The following is a 12,569-nucleotide window of genomic DNA, read 5'->3' on the forward strand; positions in this document are numbered from 1 at the left end:
CCACGTTCTGAGACCTGAGACGTACGCGGTTATCACCTTCCTCCAACAGAAATAGTACACCTTCATGATGTTCACTTGACAGACTGCAAACACTTCTCTACGCCTAACGTTTTTGCCAATGGCATCAGTGTTTACCAACTTGTTCACTTGTGGATCCTAATCTTGTTCAGAGTGCATCTCGGTACTGCCTCAATCACTGCTGGATTGCGCGATCACAAGCCTCGCTATCATGAGGACGGTCTAATTCGACCTGCCTTTCTTTATCCAGTGCTGAATTAACACAGCAAAACACTCAACTGTAATCCCACACAGATTGCAGCCTGCCCAAACTGATACTTTTTTGACCTTTCAATCACAAGGGCGGCCTCATTCCTAGTCGCAACTCAATGCCTACATTTTCCATCTTATTTTGAGACCTGATATTCAGCAATTTCCCTGTCCCTTTCCATATAATGAACAAACACTTATTTCTTGCATTATTTATCAACCCATCATTCCAGAAGATCTGCGTTAGTTCTCCTTTGGCTGCTAATCAAACGTACTGTACAATCTGATTCACTGCATCCATTCAGGTGGTAAGAGAAATACGTAAGTGCTTTGAGGCGGCCATGACTGGTATGCCAACCTGGAAATGGAGAAATAGAGGACAAAGTAATTGTCAGCGAAAAAGAAGGGGTAAACGAAGAGAGACTGGCACCATAGCTTGGAGTTTGGAAGATCGTTTACAAGGCTGGGCGTGGAGAGGTGCGATAAGTTTGGTGTAGTAGATCGATTTGGAAGAGTCAGAAGGAGCGCGTGAGGCGAGATACCATGTAGGTGGGAAGGAAAGAGGGACATTTGGCAGGAATGGAACAGGATGTACTTGCAGTGCTCAGCTGACAGATCAATGTGATGATCCAGGGTTGCGGCATAGGCAGGGCTGGGCAATATATCGAGTTTTGGATATATCTCGATATATTTTCAAAAGCGATATAGGATCAGACAATATCTTTAACATCAAGATATACCTGTCACCCATTAAACTAAGACACCAATATGACAAAAAGTCACTTAATGCCTACTTCAGTGCATACAGGGATGTGCATCCTACTTGGTTTCTTTTGGTAGTATTGCCATTCTTGTTAAGATGATGTCCTTTTGAATCAACTGCAATTTTAGAATGAGGTTAACTGACAATCAATGTGAAGTTGTGTTTTGAATTTACAGTTCAGTATTAGTACTGTTGTCATCTCACATGTAGTTGGCTTACAACTGAGCATTTAACCCACAAATAATATTGAGATATAAATCGTATACCGCAATTTAGCCGAAAATTGAGATAGGACTTTTGGTCCATATTATTCAGCCCTAAGCAGAGGAAAGATGGATTGAATGATAGAGCAGCATAAACAGTAGCCAATGATTACATAAAGAATACAATGGTTACCTCAATGTACACAGACTGCGGCAGCTTCAAGAGAATACCTGACTTCATCAAGACATCGAGCATGAGAATAAAGTGTGAGTTTGGGCTGGTGGGGACGACAGCAGCGAGAGATCAAGGCAACAGAGAAGGTCTGGAGGAATTGACCGCTGGGAGAGGGTTTAATGGAAGTTGCTGAGTAGAGGAGTTCAGCATAGAGGAAGAGAAGACCCAGATGCCATGGAACAGGTTGGGAAATTGTGGAGACCAGCGATTGGTCAGACAAAATGTTAGAGGTGGTGCCCATTGGTCACATTTGGGTGGGTGAAGTCAAGCAAAAGCACAATCGGGGTCTCGGGGGGGGGAGGGGGGCAGAGAAGGGGCATGATAGGGAATTTAACAGAAGTCAAGTACGGAAAGGAAAGAATTGAAGGCAAGTCCCTGACCAGTCACACCAGAGAGAATACAACCTGCTAGGGAAGAAAGGCCCAAATCAATCTTGTAAGGATAACAAGTTTTAATCTGAGACGCAGATGAGAGCAACAGCAAAGAACTCTGCTGCTAAGAACGTTCTGCCAAAAAGTAGTACAAGCAGAATTTTATAAAGAAAAACATTGCCAAAGATTACGCAATTCATACAGTAAAACCCTGCACGGCTGGTTGGTGTGCGCCTATACATAATATGGCTGCTCCATAAGAGATGCCAGGTCATTGGTTCCAGCCCAGTCCATCGACCATCATGTGGGTGCTGCATTGATCATCTTCTGACATTGAAGGTCAAAGAATAAATTAACTATACTCCTAACATAATGCTACTTTATCGCTATTCTGTGCACCTGGCAGGCCTTAAGAAGGGCACAAAAGAGGTTCTGGGGCACTCTGCCCTTCACACACACATTTCACCCTAGTTTTGAACTATAATTTATCCCTCCAAGCACCTCGCAATACAAATCGTACGATTGTCGCCAACGAAGGGCGCTGTCCATCCTCTTTGAACATTTCAGGACTTGTTACTTTGGGGTTGGTGGTCAAAGGGCACCTTGTGCCATGGAATTCTGTGATTTTACGATTTAGTCCGTTATATGGGCTATAACTTGTGGTGGCCCAGGGATGGGCTGAGTCCATGTGAGATAACGTGCACACTAGGCGCCGGTCTGCGATCACGGCCTTGTAGGTCACATTACTCGAGTAAAAAAACAAAAAACAAAAAAACATCTTTGCAACACTGTTAGAACAATGAATAGGTGTTGTGGTGGTTGGGGGTGTGGGCTGTCCTCATAGGAGCTTGGGCATGGTTGGAGTTTTCCCTCGTCTTGCAATTTGGGCCTAGTGTATGCAATGCTGCATTCGCTGGGCAGGCCTTAATTTCTACCTAGGATTACTAATATCTACGCAAAACAGCAATGTTGATTGCACACTGCGCTACACTATGTGGGTTAATATTTGATTATATTGAAGTGGGGTCCTTTATATTGGGAGGTGTTCCTTTCACCACCCCCCCTCTCCTCTGGCCCGTCAGTGCTTCAAATGCATCTCGCCTCATTCTAAAGCGCTTAAGGGGTGGGACAGAGCTGCACCATTCCCAACAGAATAGATGAGGGGATTGTAAGATGGTTGCAGATTCAGTGCGGAGACCTGAGAGAGTGGTTGTGTTATACAATGTAATTTAGGTTTCAGATACAGTTATTATAGATCAGTAGGGGTACGAGAATCAAAATGGTCAGTGACCAGAATTATCGAAATGTGGCTCTCTACAGAAAGATGGCACAGTTATTTTTTTTGAGATTTCCGGCTAAACATACCGTTCATGTTATGAGCACAGACTTATGGTGTCATCACCTCCCTCAAATGTAGATCGTACACCTGCAAGATGTACCCTAGACTGATTACAAACTCTTCCCTACTCCCAACCTTTTTTGAAAATGGTAGGTTTACCAACTTGTTCACTTGTGGATTCTGATCTTGTTGAGAATGCATCTTGGTCTTGCCTCATTCACTGCTCGATTTCTCGATCACTACCCTTGCTATCATGAAGACTGTCTAATTCAGCCTGCCTTTCTTTATCCGGTGCTGAATTATGATATCAAGAATCACTCAATTGCAATCCCAGAACGATTGCAGCCAGATCCTTTTTTGACATTTCAATCCCAAAATAAGCCTCATTCCTAGTCACAAATCAACGCCTACATTTTTCCATCTAATTTTGAGACCCTGATCTTCAGCGAATTTGTGTCTACCAGACAAATGCTTGGAGATGTAATCATTTGAAATAGAAGATTTATACTAAGCAAAATAGCTTTAAAAAAGAAATTACATTTTTTTTTTAAAAAAAAATGCATTCTGTGCCTACTTTCTACAGAAGAAATAATGAATATGAAGAGCAGCAGGCAAAGGACCCTTACTTTGTTACATGATTATAGGCTAAAAGGATGAGTATAAAGAGAACAAAAAACCTCTATGTACCACGGCTTAGCATAAGCTCTGTAACATTAAAACACACTGTTATTATTGTCACTTCACACAAAGCAGCAAAAGTGACAAAAAAGAAGCAAGAACATGGGGAATTCTGAAGGCACCATAGAAGTAGACATGTCGCAACAGACCCAAGACAAATTATGTGCTAATTACGCAACTCCTATAGCTTTCAGTGGAAGTTTCTACTGGCTTTTGTATAAAACATTTTACATTCGTATATGCGAGTTGCTAGGATTTGGTCGACCACAACATATGTTTTCATGAAATATGAAGGTTCCAGGCCACAGCAAACAATATTTTGTTGTTAAAAGATAGCTTAAACTATTGAAATTATAAAAAGGATATTGCAGCTGGTTCCGATTTGTTTTTGTTGCTAGGGACTATTAGTTGCTTTCCAATTGAAATGATGAATACTTGTTCACATGAATTATGTGCCAAACTAACCTTGTAGGTCATAAGCAGACCATTTTGAGGTCACACCAAACTGCAAGTCTCAATATTCTCCCCCCCTGTGATATAGCCCTGGCAAGCAAACAATATATAAGCTAAAACTAATGTCACATTAATATCAAAAACACATGTCCAGTATACCTTTTACAGCTCTCAAGTAGGCTTTAAGCAAGACTTTAAAAAAAATTAAAAGTTACTGCATGGCTTATTCCGCTTTATTCTCATGAAGGCTCTATCATTGTAGCTTGAAGGGTTCATCATTTAATGTCATATTTAATCTAATAATTTCCAGGGCGATTACAAAAATCCTCGAGCCACACAATCAGGCAATGTACTGTCCCAACACCTACCCTTCATAGGGGAAATAGTTAAGAAAAACGTTGCAGTTAGGGGGCTTTGCCAAAGCCCTGTCCGTGACGAGACTTTAGAAAGCCCACCTTCGATGAACAGGGTTACACTCCTTAGGTTTAGCCTAACCTACCAAAAGGTTTGGTAGCAATGGCTGAGCAGCCAGGCTTAGTCTAGGATGGAGGAGGGCTGTAGCGAGGCACACAGAACTCTGAGCATACACTTAGTTCAAGGAAATTCTTACACACAGTTGTATAAAAAAATAGGCATTTATTTATATACACCAAGGCTTGTTGCATTCAAGTAAGTCAAGTATTATCACACAATAATATAATAGGTAAAGAGCTGCAATATTCAGAGTTAGATACTTCAGATTATCAATAGTGGCAACAAATCACATAATCAAACCTCCTGAAATATACATGCCTACTTGTTAGAACTTGCATAACTTGGTATAACTTTAGCTTAGCCAAGCCTCTCTTAGGAAGTCCAATCCCATCTTAGATGAGTCTCAAAGTCAGAGGGGACACTGGGGCACCAGTGACCAAGGACTGAGGAAGGCAAGGCAATAAAGTAGAGTACAATGTTCCAGAAGGCAAGGCCTAGCAGGCAGTCTTCAAGTTTGCAGGCAGGCTTTCACAGAAGCAAGGACATTTGGGAATTCCCTCACAGTAATAGCCAGGAACAATGTCCTAAGGAAATGCGTCACCCACACCAAATGGGACTTCAGGTAGGCCCTGGAGGCGTGCAGGGATTAGTTGAAGGCAGCCCCCATGAACAGAACAACAATGCAGCAAGCCCCAGTACATTTTCAATGACTAACACAATGCCACAGGACAGTCCCCAAGGTGATGCAACAGCAGACCCCAGTTTGGGTTTCTTGGCCTTGGCGGCTGAAGGACCTTTGGAGGGATCTGACAGATGCGCTCTTGCAGTGGGACACCAAGCAGAGGATCTTCATAGCACTGGCTCAATGGCGCCCTTCACAGGCTTCGAGACAGCAACGGTTGTCGTCTGGCAGGCTTCTCTCCAGTTCCTAGTCCTCAACTCGGCTGATTTGAAGTCTACGAGCAGGAACGAGTCACTGCAGGCCCAGAAGGGATGTTCCCTGTCACTCGGAATTCAGGGTCGTGTCGGCAGCAGTTACCCAGCGGCTCTGGCAGTCGCTGATAGTTACTGGGGGCGTCCTCCTATGAATTACTCTTCGGATCTTCAGTCCAATGGTTGGCTAAGTTTATGCTCCAGGACCCTTGCCTTTTATGCAGCAAAACAGTCTGAGCCCACCAGACATGCATCCACTTAAAGTTGGTGGGTGGCTATCCAATGGGGACAGCCCGCCTCCCAGCACAAACTGGTTCCAGGTAGGTATGCTGCAGGATAAAGACCAGGGGAGTTTTGGTCACCTCCCCCACTTCCTATCCTTTTAGGCACACAAAGGTATTGAAGGGCCCTCCGCCAAAGACAAAAAACCCATCAAAACCTTACCCATCCAGGCAGGTAGACGAATGCTTAAGTTATCAAGATCAGGGCTTACAAAAGTACAGACACCATTTAAGGCAAATGGTGACCTTTTATGCAGCTACAAATGTCTAACAGAAGTCCACAAAAAGTCATGCAAAAAAGGTACACGGCCACCATTTCACAAATGAACTTGCAATAGTAACTAAAAGTTATTGGAAAAGCGAGAAAAAGGAGTCATTGTTTCTCCTCAGCACTAATGTGCAGTGTGCCAATCTCGCAAAATAAAATAACGTTGGGGAAACCCCCCCCCCCACCCCTCTGGCCTGGTTAAATGAATACAGGTCAAGGAGCTCCCAGCAACACTACACAGAAAGTGCTGGGAGCTGCAATAATAAAAGGTTGGTGACAGAAAATATGGAGGAAAGCGTAACTCCAATAAAAAGTACTAAAAAGAGGTAAAAGGGGTTCCCATAGTCGGCAGAAAAGAATGAGCGAGTGTGGAAAACGGTTCCCACTCAGGAGAATCAGTCAAAAGAATCCAATAGCCCTGCAAAAATGCTGGGGGACTCACAAAGTGGGGAGAATTTCACTCAAAAACGAAAATCTGCCCAACAGCTGCCATGCAACTAAATGAACCAATGGCCAAATTCAACCTCCTTCCAGACAACAAATCTGACTTTCAACCATGATGCAGCACCAAAGCAGCCACCATCCAGATCTGTCACATACCATAACAAGACCCCTGCATACTACTTCCGAGTCCCCTTTCCACTGCTTTGGCACCACCGACCAAGGTATGACGTTCTTTCATCACGGGATGAAACTTCGCAGGGTTTTTTGCTGTGCTTTTTAGAATGAAAGCCACTAGAGTAATTTGTAGGCCAGCTCTACATCTAGATCCGCCAAACACTGAAGACACAAACCTGAACCTCAATATAAAATGCAAAGACAACATACCTACTAAGATACGGCCTCTTCCTCGTTTAGGCTTGGCTGAGAAGCACATACTTTGAAATTGAACCCCACAAAACATAACAATGTGGAATCCATGCAAGTCCAAGTTAACACCAGGCTGACAGATAAAACGTGACAAAATTGCAACACTAATTAGAACCTTCGTGTGCAATGTCTCTATTGTTCATAGTCAACCATGACCTCTCATTCGAGACATACACTGCCAATAAACTGAGATAGCTTGGTACCAGTGCTACCTGCAATCTGAGCTCCGTAGAAGCCCTTCTTACCCCTCGACAGATTCATCCAAGCGCTTCTATTCTTCTAATTGGATGATGGCAATGCCTTAATGCAGTATCCCTACCGTCTCCGTCCCCTATACCGCAGGCTGACTTATCACAGGATATAAAACACTTGATGACGTGACATTGACCTCATATAAGGGATGGGACTTCACTCTTCTGTAGGACCTCTAAGTTTGTGGCCTTAAGGAGTGAGGTATTGATATATTTGGCATGTACTTTGTCAGAATGTTCATTCTAGGATTCATGACTTTCTCGGCATGCAGTATTGCAGACAAAAGGGACTTCCTCAGATCATTCTTGTCAGCATTCAGCATTTCAGGGAATACATATTTTGTTCACTCTGGAAATTAAGACTCCGTTTCACAGTATGAAGCATGTCAGAGAAGCAATGCTCCATCAGTGGTAAAGGTAGTCTCAAAGTTCATATGGATTCAGTGTGTGCCAATAACTGACAGTCTCTTGGGCTCTCTAAAAGTCCTCTGGTTGAGATGGCCTCCTTATGGTAGTGGTATATGACCAGCTCAGATCCTACTGCAGGTCTTGGAGGTTACTGTGCTTCTGCAGTGAGCTGCAGTTATAAGGAGTTTCTGTTCCACTTCGAGGCTGAGCAAGCTAGGCTTGCCTGTCCCAGCTTATGTTGACAGGCTAAAGAAGGCCTTATAACCCCCCTGCCCCTTTTTAGGGTCCAGATCTCTTCCCTCTACACCACCTTTCTTCCTGCTCCTAGCCACCATTTCTTGTGCTCATTCCTCCTTCAATGGACTAATGCGCCTTGAAACACATTGTGTATAGGCGCATTATAAAAACCCAATAAATAAAATAAAGACTTAATGGCCCTCCTATCGGGACCTCACCTCGCCTCTCACATTGGGAAAGGCAATGCCCTTCTTGCCTTCGAGCGTGCTCTAGTCATCTACAACCTTATGGCATCCTGCATCCACCCACTAATATTGTAGTCCTCGTACAACAGCCTGTAATTTTCCTCATTCCACGGCCAAACATTCTACCACCCCGCCACCTCCCAAAGTCTCCCACCCGCCACCTCCCGAAGTCTCCCACCTCTCAAAGTCTCCTACATGCCACCTAATGATGACCCATCTCCATGTCTTGCCACCAGTCACATCTGTGCTCCTTACGTCCTCTCTCAAAACCTCTTCCACAACATGGTGCCTGAACCATCAACTTGTACCAAAATTCCTGCTGTATTTTCCCCAACACACGCCTCCCCTTCCTAGGACATCTTTAGGGTCTCCTACCCTGTGGCCGGTCAGGGTGGAAGGGTCTGCACCTGTGTCATTATGATAGGATATACGAGATGTTATTTATAACGTGCTCGCACACAAGTGTTTCAGAGCGTGACCAAGCAAAGGGAGGGGAACAAGAAAGAACAAAAAATAAAAAACAACAATCTGACTAGGCCCAGTGACATTAAAAACGTGCAAGTGCATGGAGAAGGGAAAAGAGGGGAAAGTGGGTTGAAGGGGGAGAAGTGGAAAGTGCAGAACAGAGGAGAGAAAAGAATAAAGAATAAGTTAAATAAATAAATACAGGCAATGATAAGGTGGTAGTGCAGCCAGCAAGTGGCAAGTGCAAGATTAGTCACATTGGGTATATCTGATAAGTGCAGAAGAGGAGTGGGGGACTGTATGGGTACAGATACAGAACCCAGTGCAATGGGTGGCCCGGAGGCAGTGTAGGAGTGAGACAGGGTGGGCAGGTACCTGGGCCCGAAGGACAGAGGGAGTCCAGGTGCACGGTGCCAAGAGAGAAAACCGGTCAGCAGGGGAGAAGAGGGGAAAAGGCAGCAGCGAAGAGGAAGGTCTTGAGGTGCTTCCGGAACCCGAGATGGTTCTCCTCAAATTTCAAGGTGGCCGGGAGGCTGTTCCAAAGGGAGGCCCCAGCCGAAGACAGATCTGCCCCTAGCACGTTTCTTTGAAAAACGACTGACCCTGAGGGAGTTAGAAGTAGAGGAGCGAAGGTATTTGCGGAGGCATAGTTGAAGGTATTTTGGACCCAGGACCCAAGCCCCAGAAAACCTTGTGGGCAATGCAGAGGGTTTAAAATGTAATCATTGCATCCACTGGGAGCCAATGAAGGGATTTCATAGCTGGAGAGATACGATCCCAGGGCTTGAGGCCAAGGACAAGTCTTGCAGTCCTGTTCTGGATTAGTTGTAGATGGCAGAGAATGGAGGCAGGTAGATTTAGAAAGAGGCTGTTACAGTAGTCCAACCCGGAGAGAACCAGAGCTTGAGAGACAGTGAGCTTCTGGGGGAAGGAGAGGAAAGGCAGAGTACCTCTGAGGAGGTGAAGTAATAAGTTTGACTTTTTAGAGACGTCAGAATTGTGTGCAGAGAAGGAAAGTGTGGAGTCAAAGATGACCCCGAGGTTCTTGGCCTCGCAGGTAGGGGTAGGAGGCGGGCCAAGGGAGGCCGGCCAGAGAGTGAGGGGAAATGATGGTGAAGGTGTACCGATGAGGAGGATCCCGGTCTTGTTGGCATTTAGGCAAAGATCGGTGGCAGTACACCAATTTTGAATGGCAATCAGAGACTATGGTTTCTGCCAGGTGATTGCTTCTACCCTTCAGGTGTAGCATATGCTCCTGCATGTGATTCACACGGATGCTGGACTGCAGTTTTAAGAAGCCACTCTGCCATTTTGGAATCCTTTTTTGAGAAATGATTACCTCTTCTTTGGAACTCTGGGGACCTGTGTTGGCAGAGGGACCCACAGGGAGCAATGTAAGTGACTCAGGGTTATAACTCCAGAAAGGGTCGTCCTATGCCCACTTTCAGCCTGCCCTGGTGAAGGGGGTTGCAGGTATTTTGGCAAGGCCAGTATCATTTTTATCTTCCATGTGAATGTCCCCTACCCAGCGACCAGGATGAGCAAGCGATCCTCCTTATACCAGCCCGGGGCTATTATCCACTAGTTTGGTGAGGTCCCCCCCCCCCCCCCCATTAGCCGCCCAACGAGATGCACCAGACTACTAGAAGGGACTTTGTGACAGTGCCAAAAAACAAATGGTTGTTTGCCATTGGATCCAAGCACAAAGGCAAGAAAGGTAAACTTGAGAAGCTACTACAGTAACTACGTTGCTCCTAGCCCATGTCAATGAGACATCTTTATTTTGATCAATGCTTAGCATGTCTCTGCTGTAATGCATTTGGATACAATCAAGCAGGCTCTTCCAAAAGGCTGGTGGGTTCAAGGGGAAGACGAACCAAGCCCACTTTTCTAATTAACACTCAAATGAAGCAGTGCCCGAGTGGAATCAGGTTTAAGAAACAAGATAAAACACTCCCAATGTACATCTTTCTGGCAGGTTCCAGACCAACAAGAGTGCCCAGATAGTAGTGACTGAAATAGTCAACCAGTGAGACAGCTCCCAGAAGCTGTACACTGGCATGGATGGAGAAGGCTTTTAAATCGTGTGTGCAGTATATATTCCATGACAGTTTATAGCCATTCGAATATACAATGCTTAACATACTCTTGCCCGATCCCACTTTCATCCTGTCTACGAGGAACTCGTTTTGAATTAGTTGCCGTTGGTAAATCTATGACAAGGGCAGGCACTCTATAAGTCAGGGTAAGGGTGCCCATGAGACACACAAACAGTAGTAATGGTGTTAGCAATAATGAACCGCGTCATGGACCCTCCCCCTGCTTCTGAAGATGCACGTCATGTGCGTTTCCCTCTCGTCAAAGCTCTAGACGGTTCCGATGGCTGGGTTTGTCAGTCCTCCTTACATGATTAGATTAATTTGAAGCAGGTGTGGCGAACGACAATACTAAAGGGTATTGTGATAGAAAGCACAGGCTCAGATACCCTTATTTTGGGATGATGGTTGTGCATTTGGAAAACTCATTTGCGGTCTTAAAAACCTATTCATATAAACATTTTCTTTTTATTGGGTCAGCACTCTATTGTCTTCCTCTTCCGCGCCATTCCATGTGAAGTCTGAGGGGAATACCTCTTGACCTACAGAGCATCCTCCTGAAAACCCCGGATCCAGCAGACTCACCAAATGAGTATTTATTCTTTATCCACTTCTATGCATCCACCTTAAGCTACCGCATGCTCTCAGATACTGCTACATTTCATGTTTGTTGATACACAACCAGTTTAATATGATTCTTACCGAAGGCTATGAGACGTCGGGTGAGCTCCATGGCCCTGTGTACATCCCCGAGTTGGAAAACAGCATAGCTGAGGTAGTCAAGCACATCCACCTTACTGTGGATTGCATCTTCACCCTCGTCCAACTGCTTTAATGTCTGCTGCATCCACAGCACCGTGTGGTAGTAGTCACCATCGTTATAGGCAGTTTTTCCCATTCCAAAGCAATCATCAGCCGTTAAAGAAGAAACAAACGTTGTTCCTGAGATAAAACAAAACAAGAAAAGGCAAAAAAAAAGCACAATATTAATCTGAAATCGTAGAAAAAGTACATTTAAGTCTTATTCAACTCAGAAAATATTATTTGCTATATCACTACTTATTTTGTAATAGAAAAACCTCCTTCAAGGAGAGCAACAGTATTATTTAAGGAGGATTACATTGAAAAACGGGTGTGCTCAGAACCTCTGTTATTCTCACATGTCTTTTGTAGAACGCACATCTCCCATTGGTACGGCCTTGGATGTGCTGGCGTCTGATTGTGGGCAGTAGTTATGTATTGCATAATAAACCCCATTTAGTAACACATTGCTGAATGGATTTAAGACAGCAATGCATGCAGAATAGAATAACATTTCAGTGTAACATAGTAAACTAACTCTTATACTGGACAGCAAAGTAATGTTGTGGCTGCGGTGTGGTTGAGATGTACACAGCCATTTACACAATACATGTCAAGCTGGAATGTGGTCTCCATTTAGGGCTTTCTGGCACCGAGGTACAAATAGGCCAGCTGCCTGCAAGATGAAAGCCCTTCATGTATGCCCTGGCATAGTGTAATAACTTGACATAGCGTAAATATTCATAATAGAGCCGAACATAGGATAACATGGCCTATCATGGACTAAGAAGGCAAATAAGGCACAACATACATTGGACACTGATGAGCATAGATCGCATGGGCACATTGACAGGACAGTGCATGCAGAATGCCATAACATATGGACACGCCGTGGTCTATCCCTTACTGGTCCCCGTCAAACCAGTAATGT

The 12,569-nt window shown here is 44.5% G+C and overlaps 1 protein-coding gene across 4 annotated transcripts in view; it reads right to left on the reverse strand.

Moving 5' to 3' along the window:
* P4HA2 (prolyl 4-hydroxylase subunit alpha 2) overlaps positions 1-12,569 on the reverse strand; it is a 274,459-nt gene that overhangs the window by 115,077 nt on the left and 146,813 nt on the right. For all 4 annotated transcript variants that reach the window (XM_069652510.1, XM_069652508.1, XM_069652512.1 and 1 more), the window contains exon 6: positions 11,540-11,779. In XM_069652510.1, the coding sequence (XP_069508611.1) occupies positions 11,540-11,779 (240 nt within the window). The remainder of the gene's footprint in view (positions 1-11,539; positions 11,780-12,569) is intronic.

The sequence above is a fragment of the Ambystoma mexicanum genome, chromosome 3p (genome assembly GCF_040938575.1).
Source record: "Ambystoma mexicanum isolate Mex_15411 chromosome 3p, UKY_AmexF1_1, whole genome shotgun sequence".
Classification (NCBI taxonomy): Eukaryota; Metazoa; Chordata; class Amphibia; order Caudata; family Ambystomatidae; genus Ambystoma; species Ambystoma mexicanum.